A 23,584-nucleotide genomic window follows, 5' to 3' on the forward strand; every position below is an offset into this window, starting at 1 on the left:
CCTATGTTTCTGGCAGGACAATTAAAACAACAATATCAGGCACAGAATAATTTTCTTTCTTGAAAATGACTAGCAATTTTAGTCGATGGACATATATTTTCAAGAAACTGATGTACAATTCTATGTACTGAAATTGCTACACAAATGACATTTTGTATAGCAGTCACACCAAAATGCATAGCAAATTGCTATGCGATACCAGGAAATTATTCGCTTATTGCTATGCGATACCAGGAAATTATTCGCTGTAAGGAAATTTCTAGAATTTGTCCTATCCAGTTACTGATGTGAACCCTGTCTATGGTCCGTAGAGGGTGTAAAAGGGGGAAAGGGAGGTATGGAGGAGGCCAGTGGTCTACTTACCAGTCTGGGATGACTGTATCACAGTTAGGACACTCCACTTTGTTAGTCCTTGCATCTTTGGGAGAATGTCTGGAGGGCGAGACAAAGAGATAGAGAGAGAGATGGAGAGATCAATTAAACCATAGTGGGATTTATCTCATAATTCAATGAAATTGATGGTAAGTGTCTCAATAGGCCCGTCCATACACACCTAAAAATAAAGGTTTAGAGAAGCAATGCCAAAATGGTACATTTTCAAAATGGTACATTTTTTTTTCTTTTACCCTCTCCAGGTTTAGTACAAACAAACCAGGATGAAGTAAATAATGATTGGCTTGTACAACATTCAATAAGTACCACACTTCATACGAACCAACCATGTCTGAGGAAAAATTATACTTTGAAATTTGCACTGATGAGCTCTAAAACTGCCACCTTTTTTCTCAGTTCTCCCCCCCCCCCATCCCAACCTTTCCATCACAACTTCACTTCAGAGAAGATCTTAAGGAAAAGGTCCTATTAATATCAAACTGAAAACTTTGCAAACTTTCTCCTCATCAAATCCATCATGCCCCCCCCCCCATAACCTTTGACCCAGAGTATATGTCAGTCAATGAAAACCAGCCTTACTTTGTGAAGATTTCCAAGGAGAGTCCCTCAAACTGCTGCTGCTGCTCCGCACTCAGTCCCTCCAGGGACTCCAGTTTGGAGAGGGCCTTGGAACAGGTGCCAAAGGCCCGGTTGGCACACGAGGCCAGGGCCAGGAGTGAGTAGATGTCCACAGGGTCCAGGATGTCATCGTACTCTCGCAGGTGAAGGGCAGTCTTCATGCTGGCATCTACATAACCTGCACAGAATTCGGACAAACAGAAGAATGGCAGTGAGGTTCCCTTTAATACAACACCTATTCCCATCTTGATTCACTGTAGGGTACTTACACAGGATACTTACTGACTTGCATTGAGCATTTCTGACTTAAATTTGGCTACCAGTGATTGACTACCTATACTGCTTTCTTGCAATAAATATTAAGATTTTAGTATCACACACTGCCCATTCAATGTATAGTGGAAGCTGTATCAAAACAAATGAACTTATCATCAAAATATGTAAGAGATATATGTATATACTGTAAAAGTGGAAATATTCACGCTGTGGAAATGTTCCCGTATTTGGCACAACCAGAAACTAGCGTGAAAATAAAAGCATGCAAATATTTTTGCTCACTATATGTACCACTATGTAGCGTCTTGATTCCAAGAATTAACTAGATATATCGCTACGGCTACTGATATGCCTCCGCCATAATGCATGGTTCTCCTAATAGGTCTATAGTACAATGTCTTGACAATGTGTGATGACAGTTTCACACAATTGGCAAAATATTAAAATGACAGGTTTGACACAAATGTGCTGAACGTTCACTTTCCTAGAACTAGGTTCAATTGGATGAATGATTAAAATGTCAGAGTGCAGGTACTTGGGGAACTGATGATTTTTACTTGACTTTTGACCCTTTTATAAGTTTATGCATGGAGTAATTTTCAAGGTATTGAGAAAAAGTATAATTTCAGTATCAAATGGGAAAATAGCATTATCTAAACCTGGCCTTTGACCTTTGACCTCACAGTTCCAAAGAGAATCACTGTTAGGTTGAACATGCATAAATATGTAAGTTTCATGATGATACCTTGAGTTACTTTCGAGATATGGAGGAAAAAGTGCAATTTAGCACTTTCACTTGACCTTTTACCTTTTGACCTTTGACCTTTTGGCAAGAAACTTCCCAAAAAATATATATTGGGTAATACATGCCATACATCAAGTTTAAAAAAAAAAAAACTTCAGGCATATTGCATTTTAAGGAAAGTAGTGATATTTTGAGGAGTTGACCTTGACCTTTGACCCCTGACCTTTGACCCATGACCCCCAACTTCCCTAGATAATCACTGCCCATCGGTACAAGCATATATACTAAGTTCCATGAAGATACCTTGAACCATTTGCGAGATATGGAGAAAAACATGAAATTTCAATTTTTTTTTCCACAAAATAACCTGTGACCTTTGACCTTTGACCCTGTGACCCTAAAATCCACACAAAGTATTATCCCCCAAGGATATACCCTCATACCAAGTTTGATATAAAACCACCACACGGTTCTTGAGATATCGACAAAAACAAAACGGGACGGACGGACGGACGGACGACCCGAAAACATAATGCCTCCGGCCACTTCGTGGCGGAGGCATAAAAATATGTGAAGTTCATCACACTCAGTTGCGCATGAAAAATTACTCATGCAAAAATATCAATTTTTACAGTATATGAATCATAATTTAGACGTATATGAAACATATTTAGATGTGTGTGGGTATATCACTTGAGAGTAATATACAGTAAATATCTCTCTCTGTGCCTCGATGTCTCCTCACCTTGATAGAGTTGTCGCTGAGCTAGGAGCAGGAAGTGGAACCCTTCAGCCCCTCTCCAGGCATTATCAATTAGCTTGGTGTCAGAGGTCGCCAAGGCCTCTTCCTCTAGCAGACCAGCCAAGGCAGAACTTGCCTGTCATTGTGAATTCATAACACCAATACTGAGACACATATCAACGAAACATATAAATGGAACGTATCAATGAAACACATCAATGAAGCATATCAATGAAACATATTAATGAAATATATCAAGGACACATATCAATAAAACATATCAATGACACATATTGATGAAATATATCAATGGAACATATTGATGAAACATTTCAACGAAACATATAAATGAATCATATTGATGAAACATATCAATGAAACATATCAATGAAACATATCAATGAAACATATCAATGAAACATATCAATGAAAAGCAACAGTGGCATTGTGATCATTGGTATACTAAACTGTCAATGTTCATTTTCTCTCAAACCGAAGTGTAAATTACATGTATAAATATAAGGAGGGCTAATAAAATTGGCATAGCAAGGGTTGGATTTTACGCTTTGTTTTTTGTTCTCTTTTAAATGGGGTCCAGATATTCACCCTTGAAGATTCACTATTGTTTTAATAGTACTGTTTCAATATCTATTTGTGTTTCAACCAGTTGAAAACATCTCGGCATGTAATTTATTCATATTCTGAACAAATCTTTTGCCACAAACAAAATGAAAATCCATTTTCAAGCTCATCATTTAACTTCTGTGGACTTTGTAGTTTGGTTGTTATCTGTCTAATAAAGCACACCTGGAGTCAATCCTGAACTTGTTTAACAACTAGAAATGTCGCTATGGCGACTGGTATGCCTCCGCCATAATGCATGATTCTCCTAATAGGTCTAGATAGTACATGTGGACAATGTGTGATTACATTTTCACAAAACTGGCAAAATATTGAAGTGACAAGTTTGTCACAAATGTGTTGAATGTTCACCTTCCTTGACCTTGGTTTAATTGGATGAATAGGAGAGCATGTATTTGGGGATTTAAGGACTTTAACTTGACTTTGACCCATTCATACATTTATGCATTGAGTAATTTTCATGGTACCGGTATGGAGAAAAAGTGCAATTTCTGTACTGAATAGTAAATTGTTACCATGTTCATCTGGCCTTTGACCCTAAAATTCATAAGATAATCACTTTCAGGTAGAACATGCATAAATATGCAGTAAGTTTCACGATAAATTGAGCCACTTCCGAGATATGAGGAAAAAGTTAGTTCAGCACTTTCACTTGATCTTTGACCTTTGAGGCAAAAAAAAAAAAAAAGAAAAAGAAAAAAAAAACTCTCCAGAGAATTTCTATTAGGTTACACATGCATACACCAAGTGTAAAAAAAAAATAATCCTGCTGGCATTGCATGAACATGAGGGAAATAGTAAAATTTTGAAGTGTTGCACTTGACCTTGGACCCCTGACCTTTGACCCCATGAACCCTACATTCTCTAGATAATCACTGCCAGTCAGTACATGTATATACTATGTTCCATGAAGATACCTTGAACAATTTTCCAATTTACAGAGAAAAAAAAAAGAAGTTTTAATACTTTTACTCGACCTTTTGACCTTTGACCTTTGACCTCATGACCTAAACTTTCACCAGAGAATCTAAATTGGGTAATACATGTATACACTAAGTTTCAAGAAAATATCTTGAGGCATTGCATAGATATGGTGGAAATAGTGAAATTTTACGTATTTGACCTTGACCTTTTGACCTTTGACCTTGAGCATGTGCACCCAAAAGTTGATAGGCACAACTTCACTCCCTAATACACGTACATGCCAAGTTTCATTAGGATACCTCAACAGGTTTTGATAGTTACCTTGTCCACAAAATTCATTACGGACGGACGGAAAGACGGATGGACGGAAGGACGGACGGACGGACGGACAACCCGAAAACATAATGCCTCCGGCACCACTTCGTGGCGGAGGCATAAAAACAAAATAAATCACTAACAGTAAGACTTTATACAACTGGAAAGGACTGCTACTACCTTAATGATGATACATATTTATAACTCATTTTTATAAGCAACCATCTCAGATCAGTTACCTCAGTCTTCTTGCTCTTGGTTTTCAGTTTGGATTGGATCTTCATCTGCTCATGGTAGTTTTCAATCTGCAAATGTTGACAAATGACAAATTCAGCATTGAAGATAATGCAACTATTGTAAATACTGCCAATTACCATTTCTAGAAGGCAATGTACAATTCTGTTAATGATACTCGTGCTGGATTAAAGTTCATGATTCAGTGATGTTTACATCGATACTATCCACATCAATCAATGGTAGTGAATGCAAACATCAGAAAGAAATTCTCTATATGTCAATGTCAAATTTGATCTCAAAATCTTTTTTTTTGCATGTTGCGTTCTTACTCCTAGAAGGAAAATGTTCTATGATAAAACTCACTCTATCACATAAAAAAGTGACATTATCGCAGTGGCTTGTATTCATTCACAATCTGAACATAATTGCAAAGAATTTTAATAAAGGGTTAGCGTTTTACAGAACACATAAATGTAGTGCTTCAAAGAGACAGCATTTCATATGGAGTGTAATTGCATGATTGTGTTTGCATTGTTATATATTATCTGCCTGTACTGCCTAACTGCCTCTAGGTATATAACAGAACCATATGAGAACATCAAATCTTTTCACTCAAGAACCACCATATCTCCATACCTGTGGAATCTAGCTTTCCGTGCCTGGACTTAACATGTTGACGATGTATTGAGACAGAGTCAACACAAACAATGCATGTGTTTGAATTCTGTCATGAGACTAGAACTCTATGACCCAGGGCAGTGGAGTGGAATAGAGATGTACCATGGTTAGACACTCACCAATAGTGCCCCCAGGACGTACATCTTCTTGACTCGAAGTGGCTTCACTTTCTTCTTGCTCTCTTCTTGGGCAAGCTGTAGATGAGAAATGGCACATAATTCACTTTCCAACTGACTAAAGACTCAACTAAATGGGTCTTTCAATACCATCAAATAGCATGGTCATAACATTGACATTATTAAAGTCTGTTCTCATGACTCTATACTACTTCATACGAACCCTAATCCATAGCACATTGCCATACTTGCCTGTCAGATTGAGTCAACTCAAATCTTTCAGACCTTTATCAATACAGACAAAACACAACCCTGTCTAAATCTGACACTTTTAATCAATTTTTATGACTACTAAGTGACTCATGTTTTTTTTTTTTTTTTTTTTATGAATTCTAACAACACACTAACTTTGCAGATGTTTAATCATATTGCAAATGGACCCAAATGTGCTTACATAGATATTGACGACTATGAATCTTATCAATGACCAGGACACATACATGTATGGAAGAGGGTATGAGGACTAAGATAAAAAGGATAATGACAGATATAAGAGGAGTAATAAGGAGAATAAGGAGAAGAGTGAGGAAGAAGCTGCTAAAGATTATCAAAATTAAATTAAAAAAAAAAGATGATACAAAATCTAATCAAAAGAGAATGATAATGACAATTACGCCACTCCTGCTGATGATGACAACACTGTTGCTAGAAATAATAAAGATGATAATGAAGATGATAATGAAGATGATAATGAAGATGATAATGAAGATGATAATGAAGATGATAATGACCAGTTTTCTTGTCTATCCCTCACCTGGAACATGAGCTTGGCTGCATCAAGGTAGTGGTTGGCCTTTCGGTAGAGCTCGATGGCCTGGAGACGCTTGTCCTTGTCCAAGAGGTGAGCAGCGTACCGGGCCAGCAAACTGTCAATCTCCCTTATACTGTGAGCCTTGGCAAGCTCCACGGCCTGGTCCCACTGGTTGAGGTGCACGCAGCAGTCCACTGCCTTCTTCACTTGGTTGCACTTGAGGTAGGCCCCTACGGCCTCAGCACACATGCCCACTGTGACAAACATGGCTGCTGTCTCCTGAAACAGAAGCAGAGAAAATAAAATCATAAAGACAACGTTTTGATTTCCTCATTTATTCTCTATATCAGTATTTTAATCCATAGTTTATGACTCCTGTTTGTCATCATCTTCATCATGAAAGTGGATGAGCCATGAGAGTGTGGAAGACTGAAAAAGACATAGAGGAGATAGGTGGAGGAGTAGCTTGGGAAGGGTGGCCTGAGAAAGGAGGATGCCGGAAATCAGATGAGATGGTGAGAAGGTAAGAATGTACAAGAGTGGTTGCTATTGGAGTAAAGTAAATCCAACCATCCCCATTTTCAGGGACAAACCTGGAGCAAACTTGGAAGATGACGATGATGGTTAACTCGTAAATCCCTTCCCTCAGGGGGTCAAGTCTTGTCTCCACTCTCCATCTTGCTATGTCCAAAATCAGTTTGAGATCTTCTTCTCACCTAGTTTATTTGATACTATTCATTCATGCCTTGATCAATGCTCCACCTTATTAAAGCATGCACAAACCATGTAACATGGATTCATTAAATTCCCTTCAAACCTATATGTGACCGTGCATCACAAAACGAACAAAAAATCGCACCCCTTCATTTTATGTGCGGACCCAAAAAAGGTGAAATGGGTCAACCAAGTCAATATTAAGTTTTTCATATTTTCTGAAAGAGCTACCCTTCTTCTACATTATTCTCAAGTTTGGGATCATAAAATGAATGGGAAAGTGCATTTTTAGCAGTTTTTCTACAACCCTTTTTTTTTGTAGATTAGTGAGATCAGGTATGACTTAGATGCCCCTTTTAATTTCTTGATATCCCTTTGCACATTCTTTACTTTCAAGTCTGATAACTTTTATAGGAATGATGCTACTGCTTTGAAAGTTGGCATTTATCATAAGACAGAATGTTTCAATAGAGCATGCTCAATTTCAACTTAATCTGATAATCCCTTCATTGTTGTTGCTCCAGTGGTTTACATCCTGTCTTTGTCTCATTCATCGCACAGCTAGTACGGTTTGGTAAAGACTAAGTGTTTGAATAAACAGATAGACCCTGTACTTCAGAGCCTCTTTTCTCGGTTCACACTTTTTCCAGTGTGTGCTTTCTTTCTAATATTTAGATAGGTTAGGATAGTCCATTTCAATTGAGCTACACATCATTTTAAAACAAACAGTCTGCTCTTTCAGAATCTGCCCTTAACTAAAAATCCATTTCTGGCGACTTTTTGTTGGTTTTGTGGTGCAGGGTCACATATACAAATGTGAACCATTTCCATTCTCTGTATTTTAAAATGAACCATTTACTTCAATCAATGTCACACACAGATTTGACATCCTCACAGATAATATTTCATAGACAGACTACATCTTTGCAGAGAGTCCTTGCTTGATATAACATTGGTAGAATGAATGGGACTCTACCAAAGATCAATCAACACCACTTGGCATGCATTCCATCCATCAAGACATTCTACTTAGCAACACACTGAGCCATATATCGCCAACACAATACCCTAGCAGACAACATTAAGTTGCAATGAGGAATAATTCCCCAACAAAAAGGCTAAATTAAGCATTCTGAAATGAGGTAATGAATGTGTAAATAAAAAAATGAGATACATATTTATAACGTGACGAATATACACTTACTGACACAGAAATATGAGTAAATCTATAAAGGAATGCATAAATACATCAATATGCAAAAATAAACACATGAATTTTTAAAGGAACAAATTGATAAACAAACAAAATATGAAATCAAAAAAACAAATACAGTGCATTCCCATTATAATGAACACTGTTATAACGAAATTCCGGTTACAACGAAGTAAAAATTCAGGTCGCAAAATTAGCCACTCTTTGTTCTTTATTGTTTATTTGTTCGGTTATGACAAAATTTCGATATAATAAAATAAAATTGCCGGTCCTGAGGACTTTGTTATAACGGGAGTCCACTGTACTGATGGCATACTAACAGGCAGCAGTTTGTGGTTCTCAGGGAGTGCATCAGCCAGTTTCTGCAGGCCCGCAAAGTCTTCCAGCATGTAGTAGCACTCAGCCAGCCGCTCCTGGTTGTTTCCCTGGAGGTAGTAGGTGACGGCGTTGGCCCACTTCTGTCGGTCTGCGTAGTAGTCACCGATGGCGTTCCAAGCCTGCTGGAGCTGCACATCATCCCCTCCGCCGCCAGACTTGAGCAGCTGGACGACGCGGAACCAGTCACCGAGCTTCATCCGCAGGTTGACGGCAAGGTCCCTACGGGTGGCAATGTTGGCTCAAGGTATGAGAGAGTCTTTTGCGATGAACTCTAAAAACTCTGAATTTTAGTGAGGATGGTCTTTAAGATTCCACATTGGTTTTCAGGACCCATGCATGCACATTAAATACACCACAAGTCAAATTTGAATACTTGCCTCTAAACAGAAAATCATATCTTTTCCTATCAAGAAAAATGTAAAATTCCTCCCAACTTTTCTTCTCTCTCAATTTGGTTGAATTCTACATGACACAACTGTATTGTGTGAATGTTAGGTAGAACACATTCCCAATTCAACAAATGCCTCATCCTGCCTCAGTAGTAAGAATTAACAAGTGCTAAAAATGATGTGGTAATATTGTCCCATTATAGCAGTTTCAATGTTCACTAAAGTGCCCATTAACCCATTAGGATGAGCTGATTTTGCTGTAACAAGCATTTCCCATAGACACCTGTCTGAGTATACTCGGGACTAATCTTCAATCAAGTTAAATGGCAGTAGCTTTAGTTAATGTATGCAAACAAATCAGAGTGTTTTAATGTGAACATACATCACTTGGAAGTGCTCTGTGAAGGAACCAACCACTTGTACAGTACTTCAGCCACTCAGGGTTCTTGATGCAATGTAAGTACTCTGAGGCTTCTATTTGCAGAGCTCAAAGCTGATTCTATTGATACTACTTTGAAACTGGCACAAAGGTTCAGTATGCATATTAGTAGTGAAAAGTACTGAGACTCCACAACATAGTGGCCAGAATTCACTAAGCTAGTATACGTCAGGTCCAAAGATGGCAATCATTTAAATTGCCTGAAGGCATGACACACAGCATATGCCAACAGACATCCAATTACACAAACAGGCTGACATACACATGGAGCTGCAAGCTGTATCAATTTCATAACAGTTTACTAGCCCATGGGCAAACTTTGATAAATCACAAAATTTATTTCAATGAGCCTGGGTCCTGTTGCATAAAAGCTGAAATAAAACGTAAGTCAGGAAATAAAACATAAGTCTGTGAATACTCACATCTGATTGGCTGATACGTACCTGACTCGTGTTTGATTTTTGGACTTATGTTTGATGAAAGCTTTACTGCATAAGCTGTTATTTTCGCGTACACGTATTTTTGCGAATGAGGAGGTCACAGACATTTTCGCGAGATGTTATTTTCGTGATTTGACACCGAGGCTATCATAAAGGCATTATTAGCCTAGCAGATGGCGACATTTTCGCGTGTTGTTAAATTCGCGGTCCAACAGTAACACACAAAATTTGCGAAAATTAAACCCTCGCGAAAGTAACAACATATACAGCATATGAAATATGGCCCTGGTGACTGTGGGCCAATGACATGATATCATGAGGAAGGATTCACTCACCTTCTGTCCATGTCCCTGTACATGCTTTCTGCCTCCTCAAACCTCTTGAAGTAAGCTGCCACCTCGGCGATACGCATGTTTTCACTCTGCAGGTTGCCCAGGCGCTTGACAAACTCGATGCCCTGGAAGTCACGGCAACGCACAAACGCCTGCTCAGCCATCTTCAGGTCCAGGTTCTCCAGGGCTGCCTCTGCCAACAGACGCCTTTTGGGGGCAGTAAGAAAGATAGGAATAAGAAGTTTGTATCATTGTATTGGCTGTAGTGACAGCATGATGTTATTAGTCTAGGCATACATATATCTGAATGAACAGTTAAACAACAAAGCATAGAAGTGAATGAACTTTGTATTGTGCACTACATTCTCAGTTCTTTTTCGCATGGATGATTTGAATATCCATGCCATCAAACCCCGTTTGAGGCGAGACCCCATCGCCAAACGAAGCTGATGGGGTGCTATACCCCTAACGATTCCTCGTTTGAGAAGTGGGAGTAGATGTATTTGCCCACTGCAAAATAACTTTCTACTCAGGCGTGGCAAACCTGGAGGCCAAGCCAGGGTTTAATGACTGCAACAGCTGTCATATTACGTAAGAGCATGATAAGGATATCTGTCTGTGGCAGACCATTCAAAGTGCACTCAATTTTCTCTATTCTTTCGAAAGTTTTAGATTTTATATTCTATTGAGAAATTCTATAGTCATCCGTTTTGCATTTCGAACAAAAAAATTTTACCCATAAATAACGAAAATACAGAAATAAGAAGGAGAGCATTGTAGAAGTTTGTCGACACACACACGCACCATGGAGCTATAGCCCTTGCCAAAACCAAAACAATCTCCTCCTCTCGCGGGTGCCCCGCCCCCTCCACCCCCCCCCCCCCCCCCCCCCCCCCCCCCCCCCCCCCCCCCCCCGTGGCGGTGACTGATGCTTAGATTAGGCCAGGGTCAAGAAACAGGTGTTTTATATCTTTGGTTTTTAAGTCCTTGATTGCCAAGATATACACTGGCATTGTCTACAGAGGTGTAGCTTCTTCAAACGAGAGATTTGCCTCATGTACCTCTCAATTTATTAAATAAGTTAATTGGTTTAACCCTAAACAGGCCAGGCTTTTTTTTTTTTCTTCTTCTTTTCTTGGGGCCATGATCAATCCAGGGGGAGAGGGGGCTGATTCTGCCCCAGTTTTGGGATGACATGTCAGTATAAAAATGGGCATGGCTTCATAACGGTACGCACAGATGTTGCAAATTTGGTGTCAAAAGTTGCACGAGACTTGAACAAAAAAAATAAAGTCAAGGAGCCTTGCGACAAGGCCTTCTCACGTTGCAGAATTATAGTGGGAACCTTCGAGGGGGAGGGGGCACATTCCGAGTACAAAAGTAAACTTCACAGGAAAATCATCCACAGTCTAAGATTTTAATGCAGCTGTTAAGATGACTTACAGGGGTCACGCATAGGTGAAAAGTGGAAACGTACTGCTACTCTCATGGGTACTTTTGCATTTGCTCTCAATCATGAGGGACATAAATCAAACACCTTTAACATATGAGCTTCTCTTTGTTTCATTCTATTGTGCCAACTGCGTATTCTTGAAGGACAATCCAAGCACAGTCCCATACAAACCTCAAATCCCTTCTATCACTAACCATAGCCTTGGGTGTGGGTTGTCCTCAATAAATTGAGCGGCATCCTCAATGCCAACCTTCTCCAGCAAGTCTCTGGTGTCCCGAAGACTCTGCAAAGACAAAGCAAAAACAAAAACAAATGAAAACGACAACAATTATGAAATGACGTTTGCAGCCTGTTCAGTTTAGAATGCAAATGGCCAGTGTATACATTAAAGACTCATTACCTTTTGGGCTAGACAATTACCAATCTGCAACGGATTAAATCATGTCACTATTTGCTATGGTCTACCAAGGCCAAGACACTCTGTTATGTTTTCCCATAGGAAAATATCTTGCATGTAAACAAATGACAAATGGTATCTAACAGCTAGAACAATTTGTAGAGCAAATCAATAGAACAAATGGTTGCGCTCTACACAATCATATGTTAAAAACTAAGTGACCAATTACATGTGATGCAAATGGAAGCAGCAACTTCAAATATCCCTCAATAGGATTTTTAGCCCTTTAGATGGAACACTCTGTCTGTTCCCTCCTCCAGAACCACAAGTCATTATCTGTATAATGTTCTGCTGTCCATGACATGGCAGAGTGGTTTAAAATGGAGTTAGTACTGACCTTGATGTCCAGATCCACCATACACTCCTTGCCAGGATGCTCTGGGTCCTTCATGACTTCATCCAGGAGAACACTCTTGATCTGGAGATCCTCAAACAGGCAGATATAACCTGAACTCACAATGGGCTCCTGGTAGGAAAAAACACACAGAGATGACTTGGACTTGAAGCCAGCTGGATAACCACATGGAAACTGACAAAACTAACTGCTCCAGTACGTACGCCTATGATTTTTATCATGGCTACTACTAAAACAATGATCAATTCAGTGCTTATTCATGTTGATGTAGGGTAATTTGTCAATCAGTTGCAATGAAAAAAAAACAACATCTCAACGGAAGAATTTCATGAATTTGAATAACCTTGGTCTGTACTCACAAAGACATGAGCAATGAATATGCCAACACAAGAAGAACCAAGGAACAGTAGTATTTGTTTAAAACCCACCCTAAACATTACCCAAATTTACTGGCATTGGGCATGACACAGACAATTCTGATCATTAAAATATCCCATCTAAACTTTGAGTTCAAGAACTTCTATCAATAAGTTCAAATTTTGTTACTTTTCTTATGGCAGAAGGGGAAGTAATTTTCTTTGTGAATTCAGTGAGGGAAAAACACCACACATGGTATATATATCTCTATCTGTCGTCAGCAGACCAAAATATACCTTTCTTCACATACTCAGAAGAATCCAATTATTATTGAAGACATATGGTAGTCCCTGTACACAAAGGTATAATGGGCCTCTGAAGGACCAAACCAAGGCTATTTGAGAGCCATTATGGAAAGTTGTTCAACAAACATAGCTATGATGCAATTTTGCTATAATGAAGTAAAACTTCAGGTCCCAAAATGATCTTTATTTGTATATATGGCTTTCTGTTCAGCTATAAACAAAATTTCAAAGAAGTGCAAGGGGGAGGAATAATAGGGAAGATGGAGAGAAGGGGAAGAAGGAAAAGGAGGAGGAGAAGGAATAGAAGGGGAAAAGGGGAAGGGGAGGAGGAAGATGAGGGAGTGGAAGGTGAGGATGGGAGAGGGAGGAAAAAGAGTGATGGAGGAGGGGGAAAAAGAAAGAAAAGGGGGAAAGAAAGTAGGATGAGGGAGAAGGAAGAAAAGGAAGAGGTGAGAGAGGAGGAAGAGGGGAACGAACAAGGTTAGAGAAGAAGGAGAAAGAAAGACCCAGCAAAGACTCACCTCAGGATCCAGGTTCCTAAAGATGTACATCCTGGTTTTCTCCATCATAGCAAAGAGCTCCGCATTGTCCTCCGCCCACTTCATGTCCCACACATCCTTGCGCTCAAACTTCAGCGGCTGGCCGATGACCTCCTGACCCTCAGGGTTGACCCACTTGGTGTCGAGGTCAAAGAAGGTCAGGATACCCGAGATGTCGATGATTGCCACTCGGCTGTGGAGATGGAGGGATGTGAAGCGGAATGTAGCAGAATACAAGTGACATGCATACTTGTCAGTGTTTCTTTACTCCTGTTCCTAACACATGACCCTGTCAACTCACTTTGCAAGTAATGCGAGTCCCTTCTGTAATACACAAAGTGGGATTTTCCCTTTAAAACTAGTGTTTGTCTTCTCAACTCTGTCTTCTCTCCACACACTTGAAGAACCTTTGACCTTATGCTGACATGACCTTCAGGACCACAACTAAAAATCTGATTGTATCATGCTTGAATTATTAAAGGTACAGTGCCGACCGCGGGAAACGTCACGAAAACCCCTAGGGCAAATGCGGGAAGCCCTTTCGTCCGGGCGTACTAGGTAATACGCGGGCGTTTGGACGCGTACAGACGAGGGAAGTCGCCCGCACTTTCACGCTCGTCTAAACACCCGCATTTGCCCGAGCGCTCCAGCGCGGAATTAATGATATGAAAATCAAACTCTCCCGTCAACCATCGGCTACATGAAGGAAATTAGCTGAAATCGATCCGCGAAAATCTTCTGAAAAGTATCAGTAATTTGCCGGATGTTTGCTTTTACGTTCGAAAGTAAAATAATAACCATAACATTCAGCTCCCGAATATGCTAAAGCAAATGTCGAATGATCCCTTTGACGTTTGGAAATGAATAACAATAATACTCCGTACGATGATTAAATAAATGTCGGATGTTTGCTTTTACTTTCGGAAGTAAATAGCAATAACATTCATCTCCGGAAGATGCTAAAATAAATGTCGGATCTTTGCTTTGACGTTCGGAAATGAATAACAATAATATTCAACTCTGTACGATGATAAAAATAAATGCCGGATGTTTGCTTTTACGTTCAAAAGTAAATAACAATAACATTCAGCTCCGGAAGATGCTAAAATAAATGTCGGATCTTTGCTTTGACGTTCGGAAATGAATAACAATAATATTCAACTCTGTACGATGATAAAAATAAATGCCGGATGTTTGCTTTTACGTTCAAAAGTAAATAACAATAACATTCAGCTCCGGAAGATGCTAAAATAAATGTCGGATCTTTGCTTTGACGTTCGGAAATGAATAACAATAATATTCAACTCTGTACGATGATAAAAATAAATGCCGGATGTTTGCTTTTACGTTCAAAAGTAAATAACAATAACATTCAGCTCCGGAAGATGCTAAAATAAATGTCGAATGATCCCTTTGATGTTCGGAAATGAATAACACTAATATTCAACTCCGTATGATGATTAAACAGATGTCGGGTGTTTGCTTTTACTTTCGAAAGTAAATAGCAATAACATTTGGCTCCGGAAGATGCCCAGAAAATGGCAGATGATTGCTTTTTACGTTTGGAGGTGAATAGCAGTAACAGTCTGCTCCATATAATAAAATAAATGTCGGATATTTGCTATTACATTTCGAAATGAAGAACAGTAACATTCAGCTGCGTTTGATGGTAAAGTAAATGTCTGATGTCTGCCTTGACGTTCAAAATGAAAAAAAAACAGTAACATTCGGCTCCGTACGATGCTAAAATGATTGTCGGATGTTTGCTTTTAAATTTGGAAATGAATAACGGTAATGTTCTGCTCCGAACGATGCTAAAATAAATAACAGATTGTTGCTTTTACATTTGGAACTGATTAACGGTATCAATCGGCTAAGTTATAGATGCTAAAATAAATAGCGGATGTTTGCTTTCACGTTTGGAAATGAAAAAGGATAACATTCAGCTCCGTAAGATGCTAAAATGAATGTCGGTTGTTTGCTTTAACATTTGAAAATGATTAACGGTAACATTCGGCTCCGTAAGGTGTCAAAATACTAGTAAATGTTGGATGATTGCTTTTGCGATCAGAAATGAATAACGGTAACTTTAGCCTCTTTACAATGCTAAAACAAATGTCGGATAAATCAGATAATTTTGCTTAACATTCGACGTCGTGCGATACCAAGTTGATTGCATAAACCTTCGACACTTCGTTGCTGCTCAATTTTATTTGATCTCGACATTATGGACGCTATACCTATTTGATTTAATTGTCCTTATTTTATCAACTTTCGACATCAGCCGCTACTTTATAGTTTTCTCGATCACTAACGTCGGACGGTATGACCTAATCAACTTTGGACATTGGTCGCTATTTAATAATTTCATCAACCTTACACATCGGTAGCTATTATTCCGATGTTCGTTATTCCGAAGGCTCTCCAGTCCGAAGATTCGTTATTCAGAAGGTATATTGTTCCGTTAATTTCATTTTCGGATTCATGAATCTTCAGAATAACGAACCTTCGGAATAACGCCACAAACGTTCGAATTAACGAACCTGTAGGTTTAGGGAATTTGTGTGTTTCGAATTTAACGACCCTTCGGAATTACGAACCTTCGGAATATTACGAACAGCACCCATCCGATTATCAACCTTCGACATCGATCGCTGCTTACTGATTTTATCAACCTTCGACGTCGAACGTAAATAACGTATTTGATTGACACTTTCGACGTCGATCGCTGCACATTAGATTGGCAAACCGTCGAAGTGTCGATCGCTGCCTATTTATTTACTGGTTCCCCAATTTCTGACTTAGTTACTGATTTAATCTACCTTCAACATCGGTCGGTCATTATATTGTAAGTGGCCACTTATTGTCTCGAGCTTGATATTTCCCAATGGCGTCCACGTCTACACACACACACATAAAAAGAAAGAAAAAGATCTGAGTCTTAAAGGTCTAACGAGGCGTGAAAGTCCTTGTGTGATGCTTTTAATTGTGTCATTCACAATAGTGTCACGGTCCCTAAGATGGATGAAAGAGGCGCAGATCTTAAGAAGCCACTTGAGTTGAAGTTTAACACCGTCTGTCTATTCTTAAAGTACACGATTTGTAGGGGAAAAAAAAGACAAAGAGAGGGAGAAAACAAAGAAAACGTAGGAGAGAGAGAAGGGTATGGCGAAACCACCAGAGTGGCATTATGTAATCAACAAAGCTGCGTTTAACTTCACTCGAGTCCCCGAGAAGTGGTACTACACGTGCATGCATAATGTTTATCTTGGATACATGTACTGTAGGTACCCTTCTCTCCTTTCATGATAAATTGTTTATACGTATCACATAACTATGTCAATGCATGTTTACGTCGCAATTTGTCCAATCGGGGTTTTCCCTCTTTAAGGAGTGCTTGTTTTCCAAGAAAAAAAAAGAAGGATGAAATTAATGATTATGAGCAAAACTGAATGCATTTAAGCAGCGGAATCGCGCTACATCAATAGCACTCCAAAATCTTCGAGTGATCCCGGAGGTCACTCCGAGTGAAAATACATTTTCACTCAAAATTCACTCCAATTTCACTCTAAATTGACTCCGTTTTAAATGTATCCACCCCTTCAAGTGTGAATGTTTTCATTTTTTTTTTTAGAGAAAAGAGAGAGAGAGAGAGAGAGAGTAGGCCTACTGTGCACTGGAATACGAATCTCTGCTGTGCAGCGATATTATGATCGCTATAAAAACGATCAGTTCGATGAGCAAAGCACGTGCTTGCCCTGCCAGCAGTGAGTGCGCCATGTGGTTCCAACATACTCATCTTGTGTGCCCAGCGTGTTTTTATCACAGAACTCGTGTGTGTAGAGTTCTGTCGTTTTTACGTTATGGTCAATTCATGACGTGTGAGTGCTTCGACTTGACGCCTGTGAGATTGACAGGTGCCGTTTACGAGAATAAAAACTGTCAGTAGTGACTATCAATCCCAAAATCAGTTGCTATATAATAATCAGACTAATTACTTAAATGTAGAGTTACATGTAGTTACATGTATTTCGAATGACAATGCGCACATCCCCTTTATCATCACACTTTTGATACGGCGGACAGAAGGCCGTTAAATTTCATTTCAATGATTCGATACAATCATAGCTTTTAAAAGGTCCAATTAAACAAATTGGATATGAAATCACGGTTACAGCTCGTTATTCCGAAGGTTCGTTAGTAAGGTTCTTTAGTCCGAAGGTTTGTTAATCCGAAAATGAAATAAGGTTCGTTATTCCGAAGGTTCGTTAATCCGAAAATGAAACAAAGCTCGACTTACTTCGAAGGTTCGTTACGGACCCTATATCATTTCGGATCCTATATCATTTCGGATCAACGAACCTTCGAGATAACGAACCCTATTTCATTTTCGGATTAACGAACCTTCGGAATGACGAACCCTATGTCATTTTTGGATTAACGAACCTTCGAAATAACGCCGCAAATGTTCGATTTAACGAACCTTTTTTCGTTTTCGGATTAACGAACCTCTATGGTTTAGGGAATTTATGTGTTTCGGATAAACGAACCTTCGGAATAACGAACCTTCGGAATAACGAACAGCACCCGAAATCACAACGTCTTTATCTTGTTAAGATATAAGACAAAAAAAAAGGTCCCTCAGTTCATGAACTTGCAATGTTTCTTTATTGCGTGTGTTTCTAGCTTGTATTTGGCACTCACGGAATGAATGCGCGTACAGTATATGGTAGGCTACATACTCGTGCTCTTGTTGTTGCTGAACATTTCCCCTTCACAGTGATTGTGTGGCATGATCGTTCAGTATGTTCAGATGGTGTTAGTGCGTTGATTAAAATGCTACCACAATAGATGCACGTGTTCTATAACAACGATCTGAGGTCTTTGCTACGCGCTGCTTTCTTGTTTACAAACATTGAATCTTGGTGAACTTAATTCACTATCGTCCCCATGCTAACATGCAAAAGAAGAAAACGCTTTTGTTCTTGTTTATGTGTACCATGCAGTGAACAGAAGGTAGACCTGTAAACTGTGCCGCTAGGCCCTAGCTGTAGTTTGCACTTTGACGGATTGTCACTGCTCGTCTACTATTCGAAGCGAAATGAAAATCAAACTAGAGATCTCGTGCTGTATACTTTCTCGTACTGTGTACTATATACCATATTTAAAATGCAATTTGTGGTAGTACTTGTCAACGCTGTGTTTTTGGCTCAAACTTTTCTCTCTCAAACTTACTTGGTTACGCAGGGGCGGATCCAGGGAGGACCGCAACCGGCGCCCGCCCCCCCCCCCCCCTTTATTTTTTATTTTTGTTGTTGTTGAAACAAAAGAAATGTAAAAAAAAAAAAAATGGAGGAGGGGTGCGTGCGCCCCCCCTTTAATTTTGTAAACGCGCCCCCCACTTTACGGAATTCCTGGATCCGCCCCTGTTACGGGATAATACCTATCAGAATTGTGATTTTGGTGCAAGCTGCATGGCAGTATTGATTTTGAGACACTTCTATGGTCCGTCAGCACCTGATTCTCTTTATGTGACGATGTGCACGTGAAAAGCATTCAAACTTTCCCATGTTTTTGCTCTTGCGTTAAAGGCGTATTAATTCACCACGTACATGAAACAAAACCCCCATAGTTCTGAAATGTGAGTTATAGGATAGAAACAACCGCTGGAAAAAAAAAATTGAATCCATATGATCGAAAATACAGTACACTATGTGAACGGTTACAGTTTGCTATTCCGAAGGTTCGTTAATCCGAAAATATGAGGTTTGTAACTTGTTATTCCAAAGGTTCATTTATCAAAAAATGAAATAAGGTTCGTTATGCCGAAGGTTCGTTAATCCGAAAATGAAACAAAGGTCCTAATTCCGAAGGTTCTTTACAATCTATAAGAGAAATACTGATATCTCCTTATATTCTAGGCTTTATTACAAAAAATTATGTAGGATGCTTTGCACAACGGACCTATTATGCATCACATGTGATATCTAAAACATCTTTTAAATCACTGCTCCCAAAGGTAAACATATGACCTTTGTGTATCTACTCGTTTGTGTGTATGTGTGTGCGTGTGTGTGTGTGGGGGGGGGGGAATAGTTTCCTCCTCCTCCTTCTTCTTTTTTGTTAGAGTTTATCTTAGTTGATCTTGATACAGTGTACCTCTTTCGGTGCGCCCTTTCTCTTGTTATGTCACTTCATCTGTTTCTACATTTTGAAGCAAAGTAATTTGTTCAAGCATTGTGTATGTCCTCGTAACCGTAATGTGTCATTTTGCTGCGATGAGTTGGTTCTAGTAGGCCCTATTATCGCTGTGAGATGTAATTTTTGTAATAACGTGTTGAGAATAACAGATTTTTGTTTCTGAACGAAAGGAAATGACGGAATTGTTTTGATAACCAATGTGGATGACGTGTTGAGAATTCTGATTCCTGTTTCTGAACGAAAGGAAAATGACGGAATTATTATTTTGATAACCAATGTGAATGACTACCTTCTATAAGTGATTTTGGTGTGAAAAGAGAGTTTGCTCAAAGAAACGCTTCTCATGAATGGTCAACGAAACAAAATACATCATACAATGCAACGTGACTCGCGTGCATTTAGCAAACGAAATGTCTAGACCTTTAAGTTCAAGTAAAATGCATAAAACACAGAATAAGAACGCAGACAAACTAACAAATATGGAATTAATGACCGCAGACGTAACGTAGGAAAACCTGACACCTATGCTTGAAGAAATTCCCACAAAAGCAGAGCGCAAGATAAAAGAATACATGTGCGTAGTCCATACAGGTCGTGATGCGCTCGGTCGAAATGCGTATGTCGCAGTAAACGAAATTTTAGGCATGTCTACACATGTATAACTTGAATTCTACATACATTGTATAGTTTTATCTTTACAATAATATATAAAACAACCCCTTTCCGCATCCCTAGAAGTCATAAAAGAAAAAAAAAGAAAATCGCCCTTAAAGTTCAGGTTATGTTCAAGCTCACAACCCGTTCCCTCCCCCCCCCCCCCCCCCCCCAATGATGCAACAGTCCTGCTTAGCGACGGCGTTAACGCTTCATCGCACACACATAAATGGCGACAGCTTGGGTGTGTGAGAAAATTCATTCTTAAATGGATGCACCCCCATGGCACTCAGGATTATCACTGACCCTCCTATGCCTTTTGTCTATCCACCCTCCTGCTTTAATCCCCCTCCCTTCACCTGTTGGCCTCCTTGCCCATGACCTCCCATCCTCTCCTTTTGTTTTCTTTGTTCCGTGTCCCTAGCCTGTCCCTGACTGTTCGTGTTGTGTGAACTTCTTTATAATGTGATTGCTTTCCCTGCCTGATTATCATTTTGCCTCTGACGGAAGATTCTTCTGGAATCAAAAGCTCAGGCCCCTTTAGAGTATAGACTCCATTTTACTCCTTTGGCACGCCACTGATATTCGATAAGCAGTTTCAGCATTTTTGTGTTTGTTTGTTTTGTTTTTGTTTTGTTTTGTTTTGTTTTGCTACAGATAATTAGCCAATCACAAGACAGATATAATTCGATTCTAACCAATACCAAAATACGGTTGCCTGAATGTAAACTTTGGTGTGTTTGTGTTGTGTGTCGGCTGCAGTGTAGTTTGAAACAACAGAAACAGAAAAAAAGAAAGAGGCACGCAATGTGTGCTATATACGAAAAGCCTCATTTACCGAGAAAGTTGATCGCTTCCATCTCCTCCCATGGCATGTTGTTGTCAATGGAAGCTAAAGAGAATGCTTTTAGCAAGTATACCAGTACCTAAAGAGGACCTGAGGAACCCGTTGTTTTGAATGCTGTGCTCGGTACGAGTTCAAAACGCAGTCGAAGTTATCAGAATGCCATTATAATAGAACTGATAGCTCTATAGAAAACTTGTTTAGGTCAGTAAAGGTTGCTGTAATGCAATCTTTGTGGAATTGACTCATTACATCTGAGCATTTTGAAAAACGTGTAGAGTACTTTCGTTTTGCATCAATGTTAAGAAATAGTTTGAACTATGAAAATAAAAAAGTATGGTTACTTCAACGATGTTGAATAGTTCGATTAGCCGTGATGCATAAAGTGAATTCATGAATTCATCTGACTAATCCTTACCGATTGATGATCACTTCTATAAGCCAACAGTTAAGCTGAACTGCTTTGGAGTGATAAGACAGGTAAACGATGAAAACTTGGTACATGTTGTATGCTATTATAATTATTATAAAATCCTGTAGCCAGAACTGATTTTACGATCATCTTTAACCTTTCAGAAAGTTCCAGTTTTCAACTTAAATAGTAGCGATAGCTTGTAAGAGTAAATTAGCATCCCTCTGACTATTTTTGGTCAATATGCATACTCTTAACCCTATTCTAACTGGGTAGGGGGGGGGGGTCAAATGGGTCAAATTGACCCCCCCCCCACGTTTCGCGTCACGATTCTGCAACGCGCAAAGATTTTGCCGCGTCGTTTCACTACTTTTTTCATTGAAGTCTTCCGCATATTTTGAGACCAAATTTGCGACGTCTGAGTACACCGTTCTGAAGTTACGTAATGTTATGCAAATGCATGTCAACCGGAAAACAGCTCAAATTCATGATATCGTGTGCAAATTGAATGTAAATTGTGTTTTGGGGGTTAAATTGATATAAATTATAGTATTTCATCTTTGAACCATTGAAATTAATCAATTCTATATAGTGTAGATAAGCCTGAAAAAGTGCCTGCAACAAATTTTGAAAAACAACAGAAAACACAAGGTCGAACAATCAATAAAATACATAAGAAATTAACAAAACAATAAAAAACAAAAGAAATTGGTTTTGACTGTGCTTTATTTTTAAATGAAAATTGGTTTATATGTCTTGAGGAATTTTGACACAAAAATTTAGCAATACTTCAGTCTTTTTTATGGAGTTATAGGTGAAAATATGATTTCATGCACAACTTTGCATAATCAATTTATTAAAAATAGAAAGGCAATATTTTTCTATTGTATGACCATGTAATCTTGTAGTTGACATCCAGCTCTATCTTCAGGAAAAATTTCGCAGCGATCGCGCGATCGGTGGCCGAGATCTGAAGGGGGGGGGGGGGGGGGGGTCACCCCCAGTAAAAACTCCTCCCAGTTAGAATAGGGTTAAGCCAGCTGGACAGAGCGATCAATGGGCGCGATTATCACCACGCGTGGTTAACCTAAACAATGCTCGGCCGGCTTGTTCGGTTTCAGTGTTGTTTATTTCCCCCTTTTAAAAACGAAGGTTCCTTAGTCCAGCCATTGTTTTCGCTTCCTGCTCAAGACATTGAACAGTTCAGCAAAGCTGAAGTTTAGATCACTAAACGGCGACATGAACTCATGATGATAATAGGACTTAGATCACAGCCGAAAGTGCGCTCCTTCATTACTCTAGAATGAGAAAGAATACCCTGTCTGTGTTCAAAGTTGCGTTACGGACGATGAAAAAAAAAAAGGTTTGAATCATGAATTGTCGGATGACGTCGGCAGATTGATGATATAAATATTAGCGTATCATGGGAAAGATTAAGTAATGATGAGCCCAATGATATCGCAGGGCTCCAAACTAATTTTTATTTTTGACCACCAAAATCATTGATTTCTATTTTTTTTTTTTGGTGGCCAAAAAAATCAAGAAAAACATAGGAAAAACTAAATCGGTCCTACTAAAAACAATTATTAAGCATTACTGACGTGA

General features: G+C 39.2%; 1 protein-coding gene across 1 annotated transcript in view; it reads right to left on the reverse strand.

Annotated features, from left to right (window-relative positions):
• Window positions 1-23,584, reverse strand: part of LOC139724420 (WD repeat-containing protein 35-like) — a 54,240-nt gene that overhangs the window by 4,519 nt on the left and 26,137 nt on the right. Inside the window, exons 15-25 of the mRNA XM_071635565.1 lie at window positions 13,851-14,061; window positions 12,650-12,778; window positions 12,050-12,138; window positions 10,406-10,609; window positions 8,745-9,021; window positions 6,501-6,776; window positions 5,690-5,764; window positions 4,895-4,960; window positions 2,778-2,910; window positions 973-1,189; window positions 364-432 (exon numbers count right to left, since the gene is read on the reverse strand). Of these exons, the coding sequence (XP_071491666.1) occupies window positions 364-432; window positions 973-1,189; window positions 2,778-2,910; window positions 4,895-4,960; window positions 5,690-5,764; window positions 6,501-6,776; window positions 8,745-9,021; window positions 10,406-10,609; window positions 12,050-12,138; window positions 12,650-12,778; window positions 13,851-14,061 (1,746 nt within the window). The remainder of the gene's footprint in view (window positions 1-363; window positions 433-972; window positions 1,190-2,777; window positions 2,911-4,894; window positions 4,961-5,689; window positions 5,765-6,500; window positions 6,777-8,744; window positions 9,022-10,405; window positions 10,610-12,049; window positions 12,139-12,649; window positions 12,779-13,850; window positions 14,062-23,584) is intronic.

Source organism: Diadema antillarum, unplaced genomic scaffold (genome assembly GCF_040938485.1).
Source record: "Diadema antillarum isolate AM-2024a unplaced genomic scaffold, OU_Dant_1.0 scf00000213, whole genome shotgun sequence".
NCBI classification, from domain to species: domain Eukaryota; kingdom Metazoa; phylum Echinodermata; class Echinoidea; order Diadematoida; family Diadematidae; genus Diadema; species Diadema antillarum.